This window comes from Felis catus, chromosome B2 (genome assembly GCF_018350175.1).
Source record: "Felis catus isolate Fca126 chromosome B2, F.catus_Fca126_mat1.0, whole genome shotgun sequence".
In the NCBI taxonomy this organism is placed as follows: domain Eukaryota; kingdom Metazoa; phylum Chordata; class Mammalia; order Carnivora; family Felidae; genus Felis; species Felis catus.
This window is the reverse complement of record NC_058372.1, coordinates 49,156,247-49,183,932: the sequence shown is the minus strand read 5'-3', so window position 1 is coordinate 49,183,932 and position 27,686 is coordinate 49,156,247. Positions and strand designations below refer to the sequence as shown.

Genomic DNA, 27,686 nt, shown 5'->3' with positions numbered 1-27,686 from the left:
TTTTTGAGAGAGAGAGAGAAACAGGGTGTGAGTGTGGGAGGAGCAGAGAGAGTGGGAGACACAGAATCTGAAGCAGGCTTCAGGCTCTGAGCTGTCAGCACAGAGCCTGATGGGTGAACTCATGAATGTTGAGATCATGACCTGAGCTGAAGTTGGACACTTAACTGACTGAACCACCCAGGCGCCCCATTAGGTAGTTTTAAACTGCCTGTTTTGGTGATGTCATTTGGTCCATTCTTCAATGCCTTTTAGCTGTTGCTGGCATTTTGGTGTGAAATTCATAAGATATAACAGTAATTCACTTACCTTCTGATCTTAAGACAACAGTGTCAAAAAATCAATTTTTAGCTTTTTTCATGTTCTAATGTGTACATCAATTACCCTCACCTGGATACTGAAGCTCATCTACCCCTATTCTCTACTCCATATATCGCCCATATTCCATATCTTATCCACACTCCAAACCTTACACACACTCCATACCTGTCTTTGTCCTTTCAGGCTGCTATAACAGAACACCATGGACAAGGTGGCTTATAAACAAAGAAATTTATTTCTCATAGTTCTGAAGCTGGGAAGTCCAAGATCAAGGTGCTGGCAAATTTGGTGTCTGGTGAAGGCCTGCTTCCTGATTCATAGATGGCCATCTTCTCACTGTGTCCTCACATAGCAATAGGGGCAAAAGAACTTTCTGGATTTTTTTTTATGAAGGCTCTAATAATAATCACTCCCCAAAGGCCCCACCTCTTAATACCAACACACTGGAGACTAAGTTTACATTTGAATTTTGGAGGCACAAAAATTTTCAGTCCATAGCAATACCATATCTATACTCTATAACTTACCCATATCCAGTACCTTATTTATATTCCATGCCTTACCCATACTACATATCCTTAGTCATAGTTTGTAGCTTGCCCATATTCCTTTTTAATATTGTGGTAAAATATATATAACATAAACTTGTCATAACCATTTTTATATGTACAGCTCAGTTACCTATATTCCTTACCTTACTCATATTTCATACCTTTACTCATCCTTTGTAGTTTACTCATATTCTGTACTTCACTCATACTCCATAACTCACCATTCTTCATATATTACCTATACCCACCACCTTACTCATACTCCCTTTTACCCATCCTCCATACCTTATTCTATACCATACCTTACTCATACCCCATGCTTTATTTTGCCCCACTCCTGACACCCTCCCCTAATCCTTTATTAGTTTTCTTTCAGTTATCCCAAAGATATCCTCAATGAATAACTTAGAATCGTATTATGACCACGCAAAATGAATGAAATTGCTATTTTATTCAGTTAACAATGTCATGCTCAAGGTACCTGAGTCACCTGGATTAGTATTGTCATCATTGTCCTCCTTGGAAGATCCACTGAAGAAGTATGAGGAATGAGCTGAAGTTGTTTCTATGCACACATTTTTGTGTATGTCATGATGTACGGAAAAAATCTTGTGAAGTTTTGTGGTTTTAGAATGCCCACATCACCAAAACACCCTTTTTCATATGAGTGAAAGTATTTCTTGAAGCCATCATGAAATACTTCTCTTTAACTTCAGAAAGAGTGGAACCAAAATCATTTGGGATGGATTACCTGACTTATTCTAAGTATTTCCTGGAGAAACACAAAATAATAACAACAGAACCAGACCTATATGTCCAGTCTAAATCTTTTATTCTATAATTTAACTTTATGTTCTTTTGTCTCAGTGGGTCCTCCTCTATAAAAAGAAGGTTGTAATCTATTAACAAAAAAAGGGAATTTATATACTTGAGATAATTATTTATGGGTCCTATAAACCTTTCATATTTAATTATAGATCCTAGTTGTAGAAAAAATATGTTCTTAATATTTTTACAAAAAATAAAGTCTCAACATTAATGATGTAACAGTGTGCTAGTGTTATCAGGGTGAGAGGGATAGACATGGGGGAGAATTGGGGCTGAAAGGGATTTTGGAAACCATATGCCCTGCAGAAACATATTCAGGTAACACTCCCTGGTAAGTCATGTAGTGAATTTCAATCTTGCTTCAAGCCTAGCACCCCATCTCATCCCAAGTTCCCTCAGCCAGTACATTGCTTATACCAGCTTGATCAGGGAGCCTGTCGGTGGCATTTGTATATTTCACAATTACCATTCCAGTGATATGATGAACCCTGGAGTAATGTACTGTACTTGGCAGCAACTGCCTCAGCTTTTGGGCACATATGCTTCAAATCTGAGAATATCATAGATATATATGGGAATCTTTGTAGAGATCTCTGAGGCAAGCTGGTATTTAACACAAAAGCAAACCCATTTGGAGCTAAAACACTTACCATTAGGCAGTTTGGCGGCTGTTCTACGAGGCAGACTCACTGTGCTCGACGGACACATTTCGATTAAATGCTGCTTTGTATTCCTCCAAAGATGGGAACAATAAGGACGTTTGTCAAAGGAAAAACTGCAGCAAACGATTTCATGTTGAACATCTGTACTCTGCAGTTCATTGTTTGCAAGAGTTTATTGACCATAATTTTGATGCATATAGGTTTTAAAGAGTATAAACTGCATTTATCTTGGGCGCCTATCATTTATTTGAGGCTTGGCTTATTTATTTCCATTTTTTCTGGGCATTTTATTTATTTTGGGATGCTGAAGAGATGAAGGAAAAGATGTTTTTGAAAAAAGAAGTTTTAGTTAGCTCTGCAAAATTGATGAGGAAAGACAATGTTTCCACAAAAAGAATTAAGCAATTGAATTGAAAAATGTAACACTAAGCATATTATATCTTTATGATACCTTTCAGCCTTAAAGATCTCAAACCAATTTATAAACTTTAAGACCACTCTGCTAACTCATTGTCCGTCATATCAATCATAGTGACATTTCCAGAGTGAACTGTAGCAGCTGTTAATTAGCAAAGTAATTTGAGGGTGGTGGAGTCAGAAGACTAATTAATGGCACTGTGAATGTGATCCTGAGTTAAGTTGCCTTCTTTCGCTTTATAAATGGATGGCCTATTGTCAGAAGATGTAAACTTTCTTTTTTTGCATTTTATTCATGGAAACCATAGCCCAGACGACCCAAGTTGTTAAATCAGGATAGCCTTTATTAGTCATGATTTGATGCATTTCTGTGGTTCTACTCTATTGACCTAACTCTGCCATCACATAAACTACAGATCCCTCGAATAGAAGAGAGGCAGAGCCTACAAACTGACCACCTGGATGATAATAGACTTTCTTTCTTGACAGACATTCATTGGTATAATAGTTAATGTATAGTAGTGGTTAAGAATGCAAACCCTAAAATCAGGCAGATTTGGGACTATAACCCCAGTTCCAAGTAATGTCACCTTTTATAAGATTATCTATTTCCTAGATAATAATAACATATTTTATAGGGTTGTTAGCAGTTTATTTAAAATGATGTATATAAAGCACAGTCTGGCATAGTAAACTTTAAATTACTGTTATTACTCTATCTTGAATTATTAGGTTCTTTTTTTTTAATGTTTATTTTTGAGAGAGAGAGAGAGACAGAGAGCATGAATAGGGGATGGGCAGAGAGAGAAGGAGACCCAGAATCAGAAGCAGGCTCCAGGCTCTGAGCTGTCAGCACAGAGCCCGACGTGGGGCTCAAACTCACAGACTGTGAAATGACCTGAGCCTAAGTCAGACATTCAACCGACTGAGCCACCCAGGTGCCCCATGGATTATTTTGTTTGAAGACTTATCTAAGAAAAGCCTGATGGATTTATCTCTTTAATTAAATCTTTTTTTCTCCATTATTGTCCAATTGCCTCCTTATAGAGAAGACTTGAAGAAACTGCTCTTGATAAGTAACTAACATTTACTTTTTGTTCCTGTGTTTGTAGGGTGTACTCAGGCAGAAAGTCAAGATGGTTATGTGAGCTTCTCCAACTTGGCAGTTTTGATCTCTGGGTCAAATTGGCACTTTATTTTTACTGTCACTTCCCCTCCAGGTAATATCAGCACAGTGTGTTTTTACTATCTGTTTCTTTTTTAAAAAATAGCCCCTTCTCCTTTATAATGGGAATAGCTCCTATCATGAATAAGAAGTCATCACAGTTTAGAGAAAAAAAAATCACTTGGTTATATCATTAAGGTGTGAGAAGCAAGAACACATGTAGAAATTAAGCCTCAGGAGAATTCTGTTGAAGAAGAATCCAAATATACATTTTCTTCTAGTTGTGAAAATTCACTTTGAGTGGGTGGGCTTTTTTTATTATTATTTCTATGACATGTGATGGCATGTAGCTGGGTATTAATTAGAAAATTTTAATTGATAAGAAAGAGTCATGGGATATTAAGTATTATGCAATCTTATCTTTTAGTTCTGCCCTCCTTATCCACTGCATTCCCCCAATTCCATTAATGACAACCATACCTATTTAAAATCCTGGTACTTTTGTAAAACCTTTTTTAAGTTTATTTATTTTTTGAGAAAGAGAGGGCGGGGGGAGGGCCAGAGAGAGAAGGAGAGAGAGTCTCAAGCAGGCTTTGCACTGTCGTCACAGAGCCTAATGCGGGGTTCAAACTCACGAACGCTTTGACATTATAACCTGAGCCAAAATCAAGAGTAAGATGCTTAATGGACTGAGCCACCCAGGCCCTCCAAAATACTGGTACTTTAGAAGTACAGGTATCAGGTGTGTGTAAATTGCTTATATGCTTCTTCTTGACAAAACCTTAAAAAGAAATCTTCTCCCTTCTGAAGTGTTCTTGACAATTTTTGTTTTATTAGAGGATAATACTACTTAGTAAGTTTGAAGTAGGTAACATATTAATTAAACTTCAAATGAGTCTATGCAAAACACTCCTTCGCATTTCCATGAAGGGTAGAGCCAAGTTTCCTCCTACAGAGAATGAGTAGTGAGAATGGATTTCTTTCTTTCTTTCTTTCTCTTTTTTTTTTGAGAGTGTAGATTTTGACATCCTCTTTTTAAAATATGGAGCTCTAACAGAGACAGAATAATCCACTGAAAGGAAGATGTAACTCTTCTATTTATTATTGCATGTTTACCAGAAAAAATTTCTTACCTAAGAGAGTATCAAAAAGAATTCTAAAAATGCTAACACCGTATTTGAACTAAACAAATACATATTTATAATCAATTACTAATTTGGGTCAGGAAAATTAGTCTGATACTAAAGCCATGCAACTGGGGGAAGGCTGGGTGGCTCAGTCATAATCTCACAGTTCTTGGGTTCAAGCCCCACATCGGTTGGACTCTGTGCTGACAGCTTAGAGCCTGGAGCCTGCTTCAGATTCTGTGTCTCCCTCTCTCTCTGCCTCTCCCTTGCTCATGCTCACTCGCTTTCTCTCTCTCTCTCTCAAAAATAAAAAGAAATTAAAAAATAAAGCTATGCAACTGTGGAAAGCAGTTAATGCACAGTGCGATAATACATTTGAACAACATTGCTGGATTTAAACCAGTTAGTTAGTGGAGATGGTCAGGAAATCCCATACTTTGATGTGAGATATCCTGAAGACCAACCATGAATGCTTAATTAAGGCCACATATTAGTTCTCCCTCATGAAACTTCGATTAAAACTGTCACAGTATATTTTTCAAAAAGTGAAAATGTGGCTTTTGTGAATCAGCATTTGTCAAGAAGTTCCTTAACTCACTAGTGAGAGTACCTGGAAGATGGCAACCTGGTTTCAAGAGCATTTGAGAATACCATAATAAAAAGCATTAAAAAAAGAACATTTGAGGGATATCGATCACATAGCCAGCCAGCTGAGATAAGTATACCACACTGGATACAGAACAATAAAGCTGTAACCTTTGTGGTTACGTGTCTACAGATACCATTTGCATCTTTACTGGGACAAAAATCATTTACAGCTTACCAATCTTCTACAAGTTAACAGGACTGGGCCTAATTAATATTAAATATTTTTAAAAAACCCTATGTTCTATAGAATTTGATAAACCTTGAATGGGCCTGTTTGAAAATGCTCTGGCATGACATTGATAAGATCTGTAATCACTTTTTTACCTGAATTCGAAGTCTTAGATAGTTTTTCTGCACAAAGGGAATACCTTCTCAGGTCAAGTATATTATTCTTAATATTAATTTTGCAGGGAAGATATCCTTTAAGTACCTATGAAAGTGTCCTTATAGAAGTACAGTTTTGTGGCAATACATGTTCAGTGTTCTTGACCATGGAATTCCCAAGTATGTCTTTTAAAGAGTAACATGTGCAGAGCTGGATAATTTATCCCAGATTTGTCCGATTATTTAAAGGTCCTTTGTCCTTACATTTCCTCTGTCCTTAAATTTCCAAGACTAACTAAATATTTCATCAAGATTATTTTAAGGAGTAAGTTAGAAAGCCAAATGTAAAACATGGTGGATCTCAGTAACACTTGTGATTTTGAGCCGTCTGTAGTGTTCCCATTTACTAGACGGCTACTTTATTTTAGGTTTCACTGTAACTTGTAAAAGAGGCTGAGGAATTATCTTGAGAAGTTTTTCTTTAGTATTTCTCCTTAAATTATTCTTCGTAATTCTCAAAACCAAGACTGAGGTGAGGGTCTGTCAGAATGAGCTTTACAAAGTTTAGAAGAGAACAGATGGAAGATAGAAAACAAGTATTTTAGAAGAGTAAATCATTACTCCTATTGTAGAACTATAGAAATGGAGGAACTGAGAAACTAACTAGGTCTGACCAAATGTGTTATAGGATCCTCACATGTCTGTCTAATATGTTGATTCGTCCAGCTCACTTGTTCATATCTGAACGTCCTGAGACACTGCCAAGAGTGAAGGGTTTACGTGTTTATCCCACTGACTTCCCACCCTGCCTTTCCCCATTCATTAATACTACCGTGGTCTAGCTGTGCTTTCTCTGAGCATTCCTTGGAGCCAGGGAGTTCTTAGGGGGTCCTCGGGGACTACTGGGACCTAGGGACCTAAGGATGCCCCTTGCCACCAAATCCAGAGAATCTCGGCTTGTAGTTGCTATTTCCATGCCTGGAATACTCTTTCTCCTGAAATGCACAGGGCTCATGCATCATTCCACTCAGGTTTCTTCCAAAGGTCACTTCCTCCGAGAGGCTTTTTCTGCATCACTCAGTCTATGCCACCACCATTCCCAACCCTGTCCATCTCCGGTCTTTCTCTGTCTGCCAGCCTCTCTCTGGTCTCCTTTACAGCACTTACTGCCACCTGGCATCAGGGTATCAGTGCATTTGCTTGTTCATCCACTGCCCATGTGCTCTGTCCCCTATGAGAAATGACATTCCAGGAAGGACAGGAATTCTGCTTAGTTCAGTACTATATGTTCAGAGAGTAGAAAAACTTGGCACATCATAGGCACAACTATTTGTTTATGAGTAAGTGAAGACATTGAGATTACATCTAAGATTACACTTTTGCAATGTTCAGCTACTGGTGGGCTCTACCCTTAGACCCAGGTATTTCTCTGGGCTTATAAGCTAGCATCACTGACTTCAGCCCCTCTTCCATTCTTTGTTTTCTAAACACTACCATGTCCTGATCTTCTATATCCCACTTGGTTCATGTCACTTCTCAGCTCAGAGTTTTTCCTTCTGTGACACCTCACTGCCTTCAGAATATAGTCAAGGGCCTTACAGCTGACATTTACTGCCTACCAAAATTTATCTCAAATGCTTCCCAGCATTAATTCCCAGTGTATTTCAACACTAATTTCCTAAACAATTTTCTTTTTTCTCCTTTATGCATTTATTTGTTCAGCCTTCAAAGACCCACTTAGATACTCTCTCTGTTGAGATGCTTTCCATGACCACATTGATGGAAAATATCCCCCTCCAGAGTAATTGATTGGCCTTATTCTGTTGGCATGTGTCACATTCTGACTTGTATAACAAGTGTTTGTACATACATCTCATTTTATTTACTAGCTTGTAAATATCTTCAGAATGAGAACACTTATCCACTTAGCAAAGTAAACAATTACTGAGCAATCATTGGAAAATGGATAAAAGAATGAGGAATTTTATTTTACTTGTGCAAATCCCCAGTAAAATCTATTCCCCCGTCTCTGGCCTAGATTTATCTTATTCAGATGCTCATAAAAAGCAACTAATTAATAACAAACAAGCCAAGTATGTCTCAAGTATAAGATGTACACACAGGAGAACCATTTCTAGCTAATTTGGTTATGGTAGCTTTGGGACTGAGTCAGCCAGGAGTCAAGAGACTGAAAATCTGACTGTGACTTTCAATCAAATTATCAGATTCAGCCCAAGGAAAGCACAACAAAGAAAAACACATTGTTTCCTAGAGTAGGAAAATAAAAACTCTGTTTTTTTTTCCTGTGCTATTTAGATAAAAGCAGAAGTTTGGTATTGGTTGGTTTATTTTAAATGTGCTACTTAAAAATCGTTGGTTAGCACTAACTTATGTCCATAGGCAAGCTTTTTTTTTAACTTTTCATTTTTATATTGAGGTGTAATTGGCATATGAGAAACCATACATATTTGAAACATACAGTTTCATAAATTTTGATGACTATAATATTCCCACAAAAACATCGCCACAATTAAGATAATGAACATATCTATCACCCTCAAAATTATAGGCAAAATTAAAAATTATTCTATTTAAATAACATACAGTATTTCTATATGTTTTTATCAATTCAAATGCATTAATAGATTCATGTAATCACCACCACAATCAGGATATAGAACATTTCCAAAAAATGGGGCACCTGGCTGGCTCAGTTAAGTGATCAACTCTTGATCTAGACTCAGGTTGTGATCTCATGTTGGTGAGATTGAGTCCTGCATCAGACTCTGTGCTGACAGCACTGAGCCTGCTTGGGATTCTCTCTCTTCCTCTCTCTCTGCCTCTCCCAACTGGTGCAAGCTCACTCATTCTCTCTCTCTCAAAAATAAATAAATAAATAAATATTTAAAAAAGAACATTTCCAAATAACCTCCCTTATTTTATTCCTCAGTCCTCACATTCTCCTTTCGACTACCACTAATCTCTAACAACTACTTATCTGTTAGTTATCTCTATCATTTGGTCTTTTCTACAATGTCCTATAAATGGAATCAAAGTATGTACCCTCTGAAGATACACTTCTCTCACTCAGTATAATGCCTTTGATGTTCATAACTGTTGTTACTTTTTTATTAATAGTCTTTCTCTTTCCTTCCTTCCTTCCTTCCTTCCTTCCTTCCTTCCTTCCTTCCTTCCCTCCTTCCTTCCTCTCTCCCTCCCTCCCTCTCTTTCTCCCTCCCACTCTATCTTCCTTCCTTCCTCCTTTTTCTTTCCTTTCCTTTTTTTCTCTTCCCTCTTTTTCTCTTTCTTTTTCTCTCCCTCCCCCTCCCTCCCTACATCCTCTCCTTTTTCTTTCTTCCTCCCTCCCTTCCCCTTCCTCTCCTTCCCTCCCTCTTTCTCCCTCCCACTCTCTCCCTCTTCCTTCCTTCTTCCTTTCTCTTTCTTCCCTTCTCTTTCTTTCTTCCTTCCCTTCTTTCTTTATTCCCTTTTTTCTTTCTTTTCTTTCTTTTCTTTCTTTTCTTTCTTTCTTTCTTTCTTTCTTTCTTTCTTTCTTTCTTTCTTTCTTTCTTTCTTTCTTTTTCTTTCTTTCTTTCTTTCTGTTTTCTTTCTTTAATTTCTTCCCTCCCTCCTTTTTTCTTTTCTTTTTCTTTTTCTTTCTTTCCTTTGCCTGCCTGCCTGACTTTATTACTTCCTCTCTCACTCCCTCCTTTTCTATTTTTGTTCCTTATTATTTTTCCCCTTTTATGGCTAAGTAGTATTTCAATGTCTGGATAAACCATAGTTGGTTTATTCATTTCTGTGTTGAAAACACTGGGGTTGTTTCTTGGTTTGGGTGATTATGAATAGAGATACTATAAACATTTATGTACAAATTTTTTGGTGTATAAGCAAGCTTTTATTTATTTTTTAACTTATTTATTTATTTTGAGAGAAAGCACACACATGCACTTGTAGGGGAGAGACAGAGAGAGAATCCCAAGCAGGCCATGCACTGTCAATGTAGAGCTCAATGTGGGGCTCAAACCCATGAACCATGTGATCATAACCTGAGCTGAAACCAAGAGTCAGACGCTTAACTGATTGAGCCACTCAGGCGCCCCAGCTTTTAATTTTTTAGAATTTTTAAAGCTTTATTTCAAAATTATTTCAAAAATAATAATGGAGTGAGAACCAAATTTTTCAGTCTATTAAAGGATTTGAGATGAATTCTTAGAAAAATGCTGTCTCTAAAGGAAGTTGCCCATTTTCCCCCAGCTTCATAACTAAAGTGGCTCTATCTATTTGCCACTGCCCTCCTCCCACTTTTCCAGATAACAAAATTCTCATGGACATTAGAAATTCTCTTGGCTCCATGGTAGGAATCCCCATTGCTCTGTTTTGATGTGTTACATGCCATTTTTTAAATAGGATACATATGTCAGAGCAAGTGATTTCACACATTCTAGAGCTGAGAGCATTTCTGTTCTAATTAGTGGAACATAAGAGTGAAATTGAAATTTTGCATTGGGGGAAAAGGTAAGTCTGAGAATAAAAGGGGAGAATTGGAAGAATGTCCCCTCAGCAATGGAGAGAATTGGAAAGAACAATTGTATGTTATTGTTGCAATTGGATTCTTGTAGTTCTTCAGATATGAGGATCTTGGATTTATTATTGGTTCATTTAATTATTTAATTCAATAAATATTTATTGGACCTACTAAGTGGCAGGTATTATAAACATATCTCTTCCACAATATTTTTATCCTATCAGCATCTTACATCTTATTAATATGTTATCATTGGGATTTTTTTTTTAACAGGGGCCAATTTTACAGCTCGATCAAAGTCATTCGTTGTCTCACCTGCAACCATGTCAGAGAAGTCAACCATCATCTTGGCTGTTTCCCTGTGCTCAGTGGCCTCATGGCTGGCTCTATGCTGTCTGGTGTGCTGTTGGTTTAAGAAAAGCAAAAGCAGAAGTATGTAGATTGTTTTTCAGTATGAAAATATCAGGGGAGGTGGAAATATCATCATGTATACTCTATTAACATTTCTTTCACTTTCCCCAAAGAGAAATTTTTATGAAACTGCAACACAGTATACCACATGGAACCAAATTATTCAGTTCATACAGTAGAGTCAAAGATTGCCTAATCTTAAATAATAATAGCAATAATAATGGAAGCTCATGCTTATTGAATATTCACCATGGGCCAGGTTCTAAGTACTTTATACACATGAATTTATTTAATCTTTACAACATCCTTATGAAGTAGGTACTAAATACTATATCCGTGTTATGGAGATGGACCATGAGGTACAAAACAGCTAACTAACTTGCTCAAGGTCACAGAATCAGGAAACAGCCAGCCAGTGTGGCTCCATACCCCACTCTCTCTCAAACACTATGTTCCCCTGCCCAGGTAATCTTCCAAAAAGTAAGTTCAAGACTCAGCTGGGAATGCTCTCTTCTCATTCAAAAGAGGGAAGAGAATGCTTGGTGGGTTTTTTTTTTTCCTCTCTAGTAGTGTGGAAATCATGTTCTTGGACATTTTTCCAGAAGCAGATCTTTTTTGTGTAGGCTGGCTACATGGAGAATCACTGAAAGAAACAAGTTCTGTGAAAGAGGCTTCTTTCTTTCTTCTTTTTTTTTTTTTAACGTTTATTTATTTTTGAGACAGAGAGAGACAGAGCATGAACGGGGGAGGGGCAGAGAGAGAGGGAGACACAGAATCGGAAACAGGCTCCAGGCTCTGAGCTGTCAGCACAGAGCCCGACACGGGGCTCGAACTCACAGACCGTGAGATCATGACCTGAGCCGAAGTCGGCTGCTTAACCGACTGAGCCACCCAGGTGCCCCGAGACTTCTTTCTTTCTACTCTGCTGTTAGAGGATGAGAGATACAGGTGCAGACCGGGTACTGGATCCCTTTCTCCACCCCATCAGATGAGTGGACGAAACATTTGTGATATTAGGAGATGCTAGGAAACCAAAGTGATAGGCAAGAGTGAGTACAAAAGAGGTGAGGCAAACAGAGAAAGTCAAAATAAAGCAAGGAAAGAGAACGAAGTCTGGTGCCACTACTAGAAGGTTCACAATGCTTGGATTTCCTGAGAGATGCCGGGGAGGGAGGTTCCAGGAGATGCCCTATTTATTTTGAACCAAGCATCAGCCTGATATCTCTCCCTGTCGTGGTGGGGCTGGGCAAACTGCAAGGAAACTCAAGGACACCTTGTTTTTCTCAAGAAGAATGGGATTTCATCCTGTCCACTATGATTTGTTGAATGCAAGTTGTGGTCTTTGCTTTAAAATCTAACGGAGTGTGTGTGTGTGTGTGTAGAGAGAGAGGGAGAGAGCGAGAGAGAGCTAAGCCCACCAGCTATGCTGGGACCTCCCACTAAGCTCTGCTCTGCTCACCCCATCTCTTCCCTTTTGTTCCTCAGCTATCGAGGAAGATTTTCCTACCATTACTAACATGTCATTACCTCAGTATCCTCTTTTTTGCTTTTTCAACTATCTGTGGACACTTTTTGCTATATTAAATTCCCACATTTTCCTGACTGGATGCAGACTCCTAACTTTCTTTACAAAAATGTAAAGAGATCATGAGGAACTTTATGAAAAAAATGTATAGTAATTAGCAATGGGTGTGGGGGGTGAAATGCACGTAATCAGTTCCATATGAGTAATTTGCATTTTCTGCTTTTTATTTTCTTTATATCTTCCTTTATAACATCCATTACTTTAGCATAAAAAGTATCATTCCCCATCTTCATCATGGGACACTATTCTCTGATTCAGCTGCACAGTCTGTGTCAACAGATTACAAAATTTTGATCTCAGGACCTTGTTACACTTTCAGCAATTATTGAAAACTCCAAAGAGATTTGTCAATGTGTGTTCATCTACTAATATTTCCAAATTAGAAATTAAAGGAGAAAATGTAAAATTTACTTATTTAGTTTAAAATACCAATAATTGGGGCACCTGGGTGGCTCAGTCAGTTGAGTGTTCGACTTTGGCTCAGGTCACGATCTCGCGGTTCATGGGTTCAAGCCCCACGTCGGGCTCTTTGCTGACAGCTCAGAACCTGGAGCCTGCTTTGGTTCTGTCTCCCTCTCTCTCTGCCCCTCCCCTGCTTGCTCACTCTCTTTCTTTCTCTCTCTCTCTCTCAAAAAAAGTGAATAAACATTAATTAAAAAATATATATATATAATAATACATGCGTTATATGTTAACATAATTAACAGTTTTTTTTTTAATTTCAAAAATGATGTTTGGGGGCACCTGGGTGGCTCAGTCAGTTAAGCATCTGACTCTTGATTTCAGTTCAGGTCATGATCGCACAATTCGTGAGTTTGAGCCCCATATCAGGCTCTGTGCTGACAGCGCAGAGCCTGCTTGGGATTTTATGTCTTTCTCCCTCTCTTCCTCTCTCTCTCTCTTAAATAAACAAACAAACAAACAAAAAACATTTTTTAAATGATGTTTTCAAATATAGATAATGACAAAAATGGCACTTTTATAGAACTCTTTAATGTCTGCTTAAGAAAAGTCAGCATTGGGTGCCTGTGTGGTTCCGTGGGTTAAGCATCCAACTTCTGCTCAGGTCATGATCTCACGGTTTGTGGGTTAGAGACCCATGTCAGGCTTTCAGCTGACAGCTCAGAGCCTGGAGCCTGCTTGTAATTCTGTGTCTCCCTCTCCCTCTCTGCCCCTCACCCTCCTCATGCTCTTGTCTCTCTCTCTTTCTCTCTCTCTCTCTCTCAAAAATATATAATCATTAAAATTTTTTTTTAAAAAGTCAGCTGGATTCTCTTAACAGCTTCTGTATTATATTTGCTGCAATGTATTGTTTTGACTGAAGTATATGAAGAAAATCCAGCCTCACAAAGATACATAGTAGAAGGGGAAGAGTATTTTAATAGCCTTCATAGATAATTGCAGATAATCCTATTTGATAGTACACCCAAACTGGCCAAGAGATGGTTCCTTAAAGGTACATCACAATGTACTCTTATAGTCCGTTACATGAAAATTAATCTATCATATACTTTGGAGGCTTATCCATGCATGATTTTGAAATATGTGTTAGCTATTTGGAAAATATTGTTTCACTGAGTTACAAAGATGTTCCAAATGCTAATATATTGCATTCTGCAATTTTTTAAAAACTGCATTTGTTAATATCAATATTAAACTTTAAGAATTAGAAATATGCAAAATTTGTAGTTGATAGAAGTCAAAAATTCTAAATCTCCCATGAAAGCTTGAATTTTATCACTGGCAACAAATATTATCAATTGTTTCATACAAGTTACAGACTCGCTTCATTCACTTAAAAATCTGCCAGATACCCCAGAATGAATAGCCAGAATCTGTCTTTCGTTCTTCCAAGTTATTTTAGTCTAAAAATGGTGTTACATGAAAAAAAATCAGCTATTTGAGCTAAACTCAATCACAAAAGTGCTTTTCCTTGAGAAAAATGATCATATGCTGTGGCCTGGCAGCATCTGACATTACATTACAAATTTATGTGTTTATCCTCTGCTATCCAAAGTAGAATAAAAGCTCTATAAGATCAGGTACCAGATCTTTATTACTCATTGTCTTTCTATTGCTTAGAATAGTTCCTGGCATGAACAATGTAAATATATTTTTGATTAATGTAGTTAATAAATAAGTGAATAGAATATAAACATCTCATCAGTCAAAAGTAGATTCTTCAAGGTACCTGGGTGGCTCAGTCAGTTGAGCGTGTGACTTTGTCTCAGATCATGATCTCATGGTTCCTGTGTTCAAGCCCCGCTCAGGGCTATGTGCTGACAGCTGAGAGCCTGGGGCCTGCTTTGGATTCTGTGTCTCCCTCTCTCTCTGCCCCTCCACTTCTTATGCTCATATGCGCTGTCGCTCTCTGTTTCTCTCTCTCCGTCTGTCTCTCTCTCTCCAAAAATAAATAAAACATTAAAAGAAATAGAAGTCTTCAGTCAAAAGCACACACAATTTCATGAGCTCTATGGATTGTACCCATGTCAATTTCCTGGTTTCGATACCATATTATAGTTATTTGGGTTGTTAACAGTGGAGAAGGCTGGTTTAGGATGCATGAACCGTCCCTTATATTTCCTGTGAATCTATCATTATTTCAAAATAAAAGGTAAAAAGAGTATTGTAACATTCCATACCAGCTCTGTCCAGTAAAAATATAATATGAACCACAAATATGAGGCACATGATGTAATTTTCTAGTATCCTCTTAGTCTATCAAAAGTTACTTCAACATGTAATAACTATAAGAATATTAGGTATTTTACAGTTTTTCAAAATCAGGTATATATTTTGCACTTACAGCACATCTTAATTTAAGCTAGTAATATTTCAAATGTTCAGTAGTCCTATTTGGTGGCCAGTTTTACTGTATATGGCTACTGAACCAACCTTAAAGTTGCTGGTCAGTATATGGGATTGTATTTCATTATTCCTTAAGCTCTCAATATATCATGTGAATTCTATTGCATGTGTATATCACAATCATTTTGTGAGGGCATACAAGAGGAACACCTTAACCCTTAGGGCACGTTTGCAAATAAAAAATTTCATTTTATCTAAAAAACAAGAAACATTCACATTTTTTTCATTATTCTAGAAATAAAAAGTGGAGATATTTCTGAATTCCAGACTAATGGTCAAAAGAATCACATCCACATCTCATCCAAACGCCAAGGATCACATGTAGAGACTGAAAAGGAAGACACCATGATGGGAGAAGGTAAGCTTGGACAATGGGGATGATTTCCACAACAGAGACCCATCGTGGATGAGCTGTGGCCTCCCTCTCCACATGGTTGTTAGTTTCTGGATCAATTTAGTTGTTAGGCCCTTCTTTATTCTTTGTTACTTCTTCTCAAAGAAATTACACCCCAATACAGGAATATACAAGTCCATCTGATTCACTCAGCTATTAACCAATTATTCAAGTTGACATTTATAATTTTTTCTTAGTAGATGATAATTGGTTTAACATTTGAATTTGTTACATAGAGAAAGGGAAAACTAAAGCATAGGCATATAATCTTTCCCTTAGCTATTGCAAAGCTGCCAGTCTGGCAACATTATTGAATTTGGGAAATAAGACAGTGGTGTTGCCAAATACCAACTATGCAAATTAGGTTGAATATGGAACCCTTAAAAATGAGTCAGCTCTGTGAAGCTCTGCTTTGTTGTTTTGTTACTTTTAGCAAAATGCATTATTTGCTTATATTGCACATTATGCTAGATGATTTTGCTTGCTATATTTCTATATTACCATTGGAATTGGTGCCAAGCAAAGAAAAGGTAAGCATTTATTCAGACCAATGATTTTCCTTTGCCCTTCTAAGACACAGAAAACAGGAGGACAGTGGGTAGAGCACAAGAGGGATTTGCCAAATATGGATATGGTGGATGAAAAATATTCATATAATTTTTATGAATCTGAAACATTTTGAAGCATACAGTCTAGAAAGAGTAATATTTGTATTTATTCTAAGGAATAGTCAATTATCATATTCTCTGCTTGAAAAAAGAATATGAATTTTAATGATTATGAGTACCATGTTTAACTAAAATGTAGCAGTTCAACGTTGTTCTACCTCTAGTTCAGCGAACCTCTGGCAAGTGTGTGTGTGTAGATATCAGTTTGTTTGCCTGTTTGTATTTTTTCTCATGGAGGAAATGAAGTTAGTTTTTTAGAAATGTCCCAACAAATTAGCCAGCCATACTTCAGCCTGGACCTATGCCAGAAGGCTTGGAGTGGGTAGGTGTGAGAAGAAAGAAGATAGAAAAGGACGGGAATTTTTTCCAGATTCCATCTAAGACCACTTTGTTTGGTTTCTAGAAACCTCTTGTCTATATTATTGCATGTAAATTCAGCATAAGTGTTTGAAAAGGCTCATGTGAATTCAGCACTGTGAAAAACAGCATATTTAGCCGCATTCTTAAGCAAACAGCAAGAGTGATGCTAATCTCCCCCTAATCTAATATGGCTATCTACATGAATCTCGGTTACCCTACTTAAATTAACTACATTAAGCAGTCCACAATGCCTGGGTGTTTTATTAAGGAACATTTTTTATCTGGTGGCTTATTAATAAATTATCAGGAATGAGATAAGGGACAGGGTTCCTGCGGAAAAGTTTAGATTGAAGAGACGGGAGTATCAGGGGCCATTTTATTAGGACATCCAGGTTAAAAATAGAAAGATGTGTTCTCCAAATCCTCCCTTAGGGACCATAGCAGATTTGTTTCCTTATTTCCTAAGCTATGTCCAAATCTGAAGAGCATCAATTCCAAGGCAAGTAATGAGGCATCTCCTATTTTCTTCAGAAATTATTGCCAGCTACAAAACAACTAATTGTTGCAAGCTTTAAATAAATTTGGTTTATTTCAGTATTTCCGTGGCACTTTAGTTTCCCTCTTCTCTCTTTTTCTAAACTTTTGGCCTTTGCAAATAAAGGATTGGCTCTGTCTCTCATAAGCACACTGCATTTACTAAGCAATACCATAGCACTAAAATTATTCAGCTGGTGGAACTGTTTCCACCATCCAGTATATTGAGACTGTAAACTCATCATGTTATGGCTTTTACCAAAAATTGTGTGGATATAACAGGGGTGGTAGAGAGTTACACTGGGGGAGGAAGGGAGTGGTGCATATATCCCTCATATTTTACCATTACCAGCCAGACATATAGAGCCATCTGAGTCAGCTTATAAAATTCATATTTGTACTAGTCACTCTGCTAGTTAGATCTAATGAATTCTCAAGTTAGTTGGAGAGGCAGAAGAGTGGGACAGTTCAGAGCATGAAAGCCAGGAGTCAGGCAGACTGAATTTAATCCTGACTCTCCTGTTGACTTGCTTTGTGGCCTCAAGGAAGTCAACTATCCTCTCTATGTCCATCAGCTCCCTCATTGGGAAAGTTGCTATAATAACACTGCTCACACTTATGGTTGTTGTGCTGATTAAGTGAGTTAATATTACTAACGTGTGCAGAGCAATTCCTGGCATATTGTATGTAAGATATATATGTGTTATTTATTGTTGGTTCTTGTTATTTAAGACTCAAAGCCTTCAAAGGCATGACTCCTTCCTATCTTTGTAACCTTACTTTGCAATTCACCTTTATGCCCACTGCCCACACTCACTACACTAGCTCACTCCTCCTCAGGTGTGTCTAATACCTTCCCACCCATTTCCCTGCACACTTTCTCCCAGTTGGATTGCTTATCTTCACCTGTTAAAACCTCCTGAAGCTTTTAAGCACCAGCTGAAAAATGTTTTTGTTTTGTTTTGTTTTTTTCTCATAAAGTCTTTCCCAGTCCCTCCTACTTCAATGAAAATGAGTACTTCCTCTTTGGGTTCCAAAATATTAAATGTGTGCCTCGATGGCAGTATTTTTTCATTTTTTTTGTTTGTTTTTAAGAATTCATTATACATAGATGGCTCTCTGTTCCCATAGGCCAGTGGTTCTTGAGAGGCTAGTTTTGGCCCCCCAAATAGAGTGGCCACCTTATCCTGGTTTTCCCAGAAATTTGCCAGTTTTAAAAATCAAAGCCTTGTGTCTCAACAACTCCCTGTATCCCAGACAAATGGGGACAGTTAGTCATCCAACCGCCAGAGGACATTTGCATTGTTGTCAGAGTTGTCACAGGGAGGGGGGACACTACTGACATCTAGTGAGAAGAAATTAGGGATACCATAAACATCTTACAATGCACAGGACCACCCCACAGTAAAGATTATTTGGCTCAAGATGTCAATAATGCCAAGGCTGAGAAACCCTGGAAGAAGCTATTGTCTTTGTAATATGTTGATGAGAGATGCTGGAATGGCTTACTAAATGTAGTTAGATTATGTTTCCCGATAAATATTGGATAAGTATTTATTTGCCTCCTGATATTTGTTTAGTACTTTATTAGATCTTCTCTGTATAGTTAGTTGCAGAGAGGTGATATCTGGTCCCCTGTCTTTTATGAGTGTGCAATTTGGTTGGGACACAAGAATAATATTTTGGGTAAAATGAAAGAACAATTCTAGGCAACAATTAAGTGTAAAGCAATCACAACAAATAATATGTATTTGATGAACATAAGGATTGGAGATAATTCCCCAAGAGTGAAAAGAATATCACTATCTTAAGTTACATGTTTAGTCCTTCAAGCTCCTAAATCATATCACACTGTTTCAAATCCCATTTGCTAAGGGCCTGGTTGTCCAGTTTGCACACACTCAGGTTTACAGAAATGCCAAGGAGGGAGTCTAGTTTTGCTCTGTCGAAGCTCCATTTTGTATTATTCCTTCTCAACTCTTCCCTTCCTCCCCTAATTTGGTTAACAGGGAGCAGATCTCCCAGGTGAGACACCTCAGAGTTCTCTTTACCTCCTGGTGCTCCCCATACCACCCTGTGCCCTTGCTCACCAAGTTTGAATAACAACACCACTGTAACCTCTTTGGTTTCCACCTTCCCCTATATTGTTTCACAGATGTATCTTCACTTCAGTCTCAGTTAATACACCCATTATAGATGTCCACTCCTCCTGTCCTTCTTTTCTCTCCAGGACAACACTCCCCATACACAACTTCTCCCAGCTTCAAAATGACATTTTCCAATGTATCTACACACCTAAAGTCTCTACTCCTTCCAATCCCAGATCAAATTCAGTTTCTCCTTTTTTTTTTCAAGCTAGAATAAATAATCCCCTTGTTTGAACTTTTATAACACTTCCCTCTTGTTCACTTAACACCTTTTATATATAATATAGTTGTAGGTGTTCATGTAGTTCTGATCTTTTTGAATAAATTCTGTATATTTCCTAATTCCAGCAGCACTGTTACCATAGGGTGTTAGGATATTAGACTGCTTATAATTATTGTTATTGAGTGAATGGTGAAAGCAAAGATGAAATGAGACCTGTTCCTGCCCTTCTCCCTTTCTAGAGAAACCTGGATTCCAGCAGTTTTTTCAAATGCTGTAAAAAAGCCCCCTTATTTTTTCTAAAAGAGATGCAGAAAGTTTATTCAGGTTCACAAGATAAACAACAGGATCATAACTGTACGTCTTTGGGGTCCTACCAATTGGCAAAATGTGACTGACTTGCAGGCAGAATGCTATCTAGTGCCACCTTAGTTTCCTTGCTATTGCCTTTGTCTTTGTGTGACTGCTACTGCTGCAGACCCCAGTGCTCCCTTCTCTAGACATCACAGGTCTTTGGCCACTTTTTTTTTTTTTTTTTTTTTTTTTTTGTGAAACCTCTGTTCCCAGTGCTGGGAACTGAAAATTCATGAAAAAATGGCAAGATATTATGGATTTGTGACTATAATCATTAACTTCAGGGTTTTATGTCTACCACTTTAGGGTCCTATTGACTGTGTATGGTGTATTTTATGAATATTAAATTAAAAGGACTGTGAATTTACCTTTGTAAGTACAGACCTATAAGAATGACAGGGAGAGGGAAGAAGAGAGCTGGCCACAAGATGCCCAAAAGCAGGGAAGACCAAAACAGCTCTGGACTAAAAATTGTCCCACGTTCCCAGGAAAGTAGAACTATATTTGGAAATTATTAATAAATAGCCTGCCCATGTCATATAATTAAAAATATATGAACATCTCCTAATTTAAAAATGTAAATAAAATCTAGCACTTAATTCCTTAAGAAAATTTTTAAAATGGGAATATTTTTTAAAATACCAAGGGTAAGAGACTTTCAGCTAAATAAGATGGAGAGTTCCAATGTTCTCTGTAAGTAAGATCCAATATCATGTTTAACAAGGGAATATCAGAAGAGGTACTACTCACATTAAGATAAAACAAATAACTCATTACCACAACTTTATAACATATTTTAGAATGCTAGGAAATACAATATAAAAAAAACTAAGAGAATGTTAGAGAAAATACATGCTTGTAGATGATATAACTGTTTAATACTAACTTAAAAGATGCAACCCATAAATGCTATATTTTATAAATAATTTGAATTGCTTACACAAAAATTATGTTGGTCTATGCAAAAATAATATTGTATAAGCCAGTGGCATACAGTTAGAAGGCATATTGAAATGCATAATAGTGACTAAAGATGATGCTGTCTTGGAAAACAATGTTAACAAGAGGTATATTGGACTTTTATATAAAAATAAACTATATTGCATAGTTTAAAGAGCAGACTTGATTACATAAGGAATTGCACCATGTTTCTAATTGGATTGAGTAATATTGCAAAGAAATCAGTAACTCCTAAATTAATTTTGGTTTAATGCAGCTGCCATTATTTTATACTGAGTAGAACATCATAAGATGATTCTAAAGTTCTTCAGATAATACAGAACAATGATACAAAGACAATTTTTTTTATTTTTATTTTTTTTTACATTTATTTATTTTGAGACAGAGACAGTGTGAGTCGGGCAGGGCAGAGAGAATGAGAATCCCAAGCAGGCTCCACAGAATCCAATGTGGAGCTCGAACCCACAAAGCTGTAAGATCATGACCTGAGCCAAAACCAAGAGTCAGACACTTAACTGACTGAGCCACCCAGGCCTCCCAAAGCCAAATTTTTAATAAGAAATTGAGTTTAGGCAGTAGGGATGGGTAGCTCAACCAGAGAAATAATATTTATGTTACTATTTTCAGACAATATAATACTGACATAAGCATATATGCAGATATTAGTTCAAATAAATGAGATATAGATATTAGATATATAAATGTAACATATGATAAAAGAGATAATAAAAATAAAACAACTGTTAGTCTTTAAATGGGGTTAGTAAATTTGACTGTTTACAACGTTTATCAATCTAGACTCACACTTCAAAAATTATACCAAAGTAAACTCCATATGGATTCATGAGTGAATTCAGGTTCACAAAAACATATCCACTGCTAGCATATTATAAAACAATAAATAAACACTCATGATATAATTTGGAATTAAAGGCATTTTTCTCTCATATTTTTAAAATTTTCATAGCTTATTTGCAATGCATTACTTATTCAAAATATATGATAATTTTTCTCTTCAAGGAAAAAATCTACATTAATGAATCTTAATTATTGCATATACCTTCTTAAACATGCAGGCAGGACTGCTGCCCTGATTGACAAATGAGAAACCAAAGTGGAGTACATTCTTTTTTTTTCCCCACTGTTAATGTGTCTTCTTTTTTTATGTTTTTTTTTCCTTTCTATAATTTATTTTTTTATAATTTACATCCAAATTACCACATAGTGTAACAATGATTTCAGGAGTAGATTCCTTAAGCCCCTTACCCATTTAGCCCATCCTCCCCCCCCCCACAACCCCTCCAGCAACCCTCTATTTTTTTCTCCATATTTAAGAGTCTTTTATGTTTTGTCCCCTTCCTGTTTTTATATTATTTTTGCTTCCCTTCCCTTATATTCATCTGTTTTGTATCTTAAAGTCCCCATGTGAATAAAGTCATATGATACTTGTCTTTCTCTAACTAATTTCGCTTAGTATAATACCCTCTAGTTCTATCCACGTAGTTGCAAATAGCTAAATTTAATTCTTTTTGGTTGCAGAGTAATAATCCATTATACACACACACACACACACACACACACACACACACACACACATATATATATATATGTTATATATATATATATATATATATATATATATATATATATATATATATACACACACACACACACACATACCACATTTTCTTTATCCATTCATCCATAGATGGACATTTGGGCTCTTTCCATACTTTGCCTATTGTGGATAGTGCTGATGTAAACATTGTGGTGCATGTGTCCCTTTGAAACAGAATACCTTTATCCCTTGGATAAATAATAATGCAATTGCTGAGTCATAGGGTAGTTCTATTTTTAATTTTTTGAGGAATCTCCATACTGTTTTCCAGAATGGCTGTATCAGTTTACATTCCCACCAGCAATGCAAAAGAGATCCTCTTCCTCCGCATCCTTGCCAACATCTGTTGTTGCTTGAGTTGTTAACGTTGGACACTCTGACAGGTGTGAGGTGGTATCTCATTGTGGTTTTGATTTATATTTCCCTGATGATGAGTGATGTTGAGCATTTTTTCATGTGTCTGTTAGCCATCTGTATGTCCTCTTTGGAGAAGTGTCTACTCATGTCTTTTGCCCATTTCGTCACTGGATTATATGTTTTTTGGGTGTTGAGTTTGATAAGTTCCCTATAGATTTTGGATACTAAAACTTTATCTGATATGTCGTTTGCAAATATCTTCTCCCATTCTGTCAGTTGCCTTTTAGTTTTGCTGATTGTTTCATTGACTGAGCAGAAGCTGTTTATTTGGATGCGGTCCAAATAGTTCATTTTTGCTTTTGTTTCTCTTGCCTGTGGAGACGTGTTGAGTAAGAAGTTGCTGTGGCCAAGGTCAAAGAGGTTTTTGCCTGCTTTCTCCTTGAGGATTTTGATGGCTTCCTGTCTTACATTTAGGTCTTTTATCCATTTTGAGTTTATTTTTGTGTGTGGTGTAAGAAAGTGGTCCATGTTCATACTTCTGCATGTCGCTGTCTAGTTTCCCAGCATCACTTGCTGAAGAGACTGTCTTTATTCCATTGGATATTCTTTCCTGCTTTTCAAAGATTAGTTGGCCATATGTTTATGGGCCCATTTCTGGGTTCTCAATCCGGTTCCATTGATCTGAGTGTCTGTTTTTGTGCCAGTACCTGTCTTGATGATTACAGCTTTGAAATATAACTTGAAGTCTGGGATTGTGATGCCTCCTGCTTTGGTTTTCTTTTTGAAGATTGCTTTGGCTATTTGGGGTCTTTTCTGGTTCCATAAAAATTTTAGGATTGTTTATTCTAGCTCTGTGAAGAATGCTTGTGTTATTTTGATAGGGATTGCATTGAATACTTACATTCCTTTGGGTAGTATTGACATTTTAACAATATTTGTTCTTCCTATCCAGGTACATGGAATATTTTTCTTTCTTTTTTTTTAGGAGGGTTCTTCAGTTTCTTTCATAAGCTTTCCATAATTTTCCATGTATAGATTTTTCACTCTGTTTAGATTTATTCCTAGGTATTTTATGGTTTTTGGTGCAATTGTAATGGGATCAATTCCTTGATTTTTCTTTCTGTTGCTTCATTATTGGTGTATAAGAATGTGACCAATTTCTGTGCATTGATTTTATATCCTGCGACTGAATTCATGGATTAGTTCTAGCAGTTTTTTGGTGGGCTCTTTTGGGTTTTCCATATACAGTATCATGTCATCTGTGAAGAGTGAAAGTTTAGCCTCCTCATGGCCGATTTGGATGCATCTTATTTTCTTTATGTTGTCTGACTGCTGTGGCTAAGACTTCCAATACTATGTTGAATAACAGTGGTGAGAGTGGACATCCCTATCTTGTTCCTGACCACAGAGGAAAAGCTCTCAGTTTTTCCCCATTGAGGATGATATTAGTGTTGGGTCTTTCATATATTCCTTGTATGATCTTGAGGTAAGATCCTTCTACCAAGGTTTTTATCAAGAAAGGACTTTGTATTTTGTCAAATGTTTTCTCTGCATCTATTGAGAGGATCATGTGGTTCTTGTGCTTTCTGTTACTGGTCTGATCACATTGATTGTTTTGTGAATATTGAACCAGCCCTGCATGCCAGGTATAAATACCACTTGGTTGGGGCGAATAATTCTTTTAATGTATTGTTGGATTTGGTTGGCTAATACCTTGTTGAGGATTTTTGCATCCATGTTCATCAGGGAAATTGGTCTATAGTTCTCCTTTTTAGTGGGGTCTATGTCTGGTTTTGGAATCAAGGTAATTCTGGCTTCACAGAAAGAGTTTGGAAGTTTTCCTTCCATTTCTATTTTTTGGTACAGCTTCAAGAGAATAGGTGTTAACTCTTCTTTGGCTGTTTGGTAGAAATCCCCTGGAAAGCCATCTGGCCCTGAACTCCTGTTTTGGGGGAGATTTTTGATTACTAATTTGATTTCTTTACTGGTTAAGGGTCTGTTCAAATTTTCTATTTCTTCCTTTTTCAGTTTTGGTACTTTATATGTTTCTAGGAATTTGTCCATTTCTTCCAGATTGCCCATTTCATTGGTGCATATTTGCTCATAATATCCTCTTATTATTGTGTTTATTTCTGCTGTGTTGGTTGTGATCTCTCCTCTTTCATTCTTGATTTTATTTATTTGGGTCCTTTCCTTTTTCTTTTTGATCAAACTGGCTACGGGTTTATTTTGTTAATTCTTTCAAAGAACCAGCTTCTGGTTTTATTGATATGTTTTCCTGTTTGTTTGTTTGTTTTTATGGCATTGATTTCTGCTCTAATCTTTATTATTTCCTGTCTTCTGCTAATTTTGAATTTTATTTGCTGTTCTTTTTCCAGCTCTTTAAGGTTAGGTTGTGTATCTGAGACCCTTCTTCCTTCTTTAGGAAGGCCTGGATTGCTATATACTTCCCTTTTATGACCACCTTTGCTGTGTCCCAGAGGTTTTGGGCTGTTATCATTTTCATTGGCTTCCATGTACTTTTTAATTTCTTTAACTTCTTGGTTAGCCCATTAATTCTTTAGTAGGATGGTCTTTAGTCACTAAGTATTTATCATCTTTCCACATTTTTTCTTGCAATTGATTTTGAGTTTCATGGTGTTATGGTCTAAAAATATTCACCGTATGATTTCGATCTTTTTGTACTGGTTGAGGGCTCATTTGTGTCCCAGTATGTGATCTACTCTGGAGAAGGTTCCAGGTACACTGGAGAAGAATGTGTATTCTGCTGCTTTAGGATGAAATGTTTTCAATATCTCTGTTAAGTGCATCTGGTCCGGTGTGTCTTTCAAAGCCTTTGTTTCCTTGTTGATTTTCTGTTTAGATGATCTGTGCATTGTTGTAAGTGGGGTATTGAAGTCACTTACTATTATGGTACTATTATCAATGAGTTTACGTTTGTGAATAATTGATTTATATATTTGTGTGCTCTCACATTTGGAGCATAAATGTTTACAATTGTTAGGTCTTCATGGTGGATAGACCCCTTATTTTATTTTATATATGTATATATATTATATATGTATTTATATATGTATAAATATATATGTATTTACATATATATACACATATGTATATATGTATTTATATATGTATAAATATATATGTATTTATAGATATACATATGTATATGTATTTATATATGTATATATATGTATTTATATATGTATAAATATATGTATATATATTATATATGTATAAATATATATGTATTTAGATATGTATAAATATATATTTATATATATACATATGTATATGTATTTTTATATATATGTATTTATATATGTATAAATATATGTATATATATGATATATGTATAAATATATATATGTATTTAGATATGTATAAATATATATGTATTTATATATACATATGTATATGTATATATATTTTCTTTACATGTATATATAATATATATATATTTTATATATAATATATATATGTATATATAATATATATATAATATATATATGTATATATAATATATATATATTATATATACATATATATATTATATATATAAATATATAAATAAAATGCCCTTCTCCATCTCATCATACAGTATTTTAAAGTCCAGAATGTCTGATATAGGTAGGGCTACTCTGCTTTCTTTTGTTGACCAATAGCAAAATAGATGGTTCTCCATCCCTTACTTTCAATCTGAAGGTGTCTTTAGGTCTAAAGTGGGTCTCTTGTAAACAGCATATAGATAGATCTTGCTTTCTTATGCATTCTGTTACCCTATGTCTTTTGACTGGAGCATTGAGTCCATTGACGTTTGGAGTACTGAAAGATATGAATGTATTGCCATTATGTTGCCTGTAGAGTTGGAGTTTCTGGTGGTGTTCTCTGGTCCTTTCTAGTCTTTGTTGCTTCTGGTGTATTTTTTTTCCCCTGTCTTTTCTCCCCTAACAGAGTCCCCCTTAAAATTTCTTGCAGGGCTGGTTTAATGGTCATGAACTCCTTTAATTTTTGTTTGTCTGGGAAACTTTTTATCTCTCCTATTTTGAATGATAGCCTTGCTGGATAAAGAATTCTTCGCTGCATATTTTTCAGATTCAGCACATTGAGTATATCCTGCCACCCCTTTTTGGCCTGCCAAGTTTCTGTAGATAGGTCTGCTGCAAACCTGATCTGTCTTCCTTTGTAGGTTAAGGACTTTTTTCCCTTGCTGCTCTCATGATTCTCTCCTTGCCTGAGTATTTTGTGAATTTGACTATGATATGCCTTGTTGACGGTCGGTTTTTGTTGAATCTAATGGCAGTCCTCTGTGCTTCCTGGATTTTATGTCTGTGTCTTTCCGCAGGTTAAGAAAGTTTTCTGCTAAGATTTGCTCACATAACCTTTCTACCCCTTTTTCTCCCTCTTTACCTTCTGGGACCCCTATGATTCTGATGTTGTTCCTTTTTGATGAGTCACTGATTTCTCTAATTCTTAAATCATGCTCTTTTCCTTAGTCTCCCTCTTTTTTTGTTTCATTGTTCTCCATAAATTTGTCCTCTGTATCGCTGATTCACTGCTCTGCCTTATTCATCCTTGCTGCTGTGGCATCCATTTGAGATGGCAGCTCAGTAACAGAATTTTTTCATCCTGATTAGCTTTTATC

At 36.4% G+C, this 27,686-nt stretch overlaps 1 protein-coding gene across 8 annotated transcripts in view; it reads left to right on the top strand.

Annotated features, from left to right (window-relative positions):
- The window catches only part of PKHD1 (PKHD1 ciliary IPT domain containing fibrocystin/polyductin), a 489,098-nt gene that overhangs the window by 446,036 nt on the left and 15,376 nt on the right, over nucleotides 1-27,686 (top strand). For 7 of the 8 annotated variants that reach the window (XM_011282361.4, XM_045057643.1, XM_045057638.1 and 4 more), the window contains 3 exons: nucleotides 3,889-3,996; nucleotides 10,839-10,997; nucleotides 15,665-15,787. In XM_011282361.4, the coding sequence (XP_011280663.2) occupies nucleotides 3,889-3,996; nucleotides 10,839-10,997; nucleotides 15,665-15,787 (390 nt within the window). The remainder of the gene's footprint in view (nucleotides 1-3,888; nucleotides 3,997-10,838; nucleotides 10,998-15,664; nucleotides 15,788-27,686) is intronic. The other variant, XM_045057639.1, reaches the window with a different exon arrangement.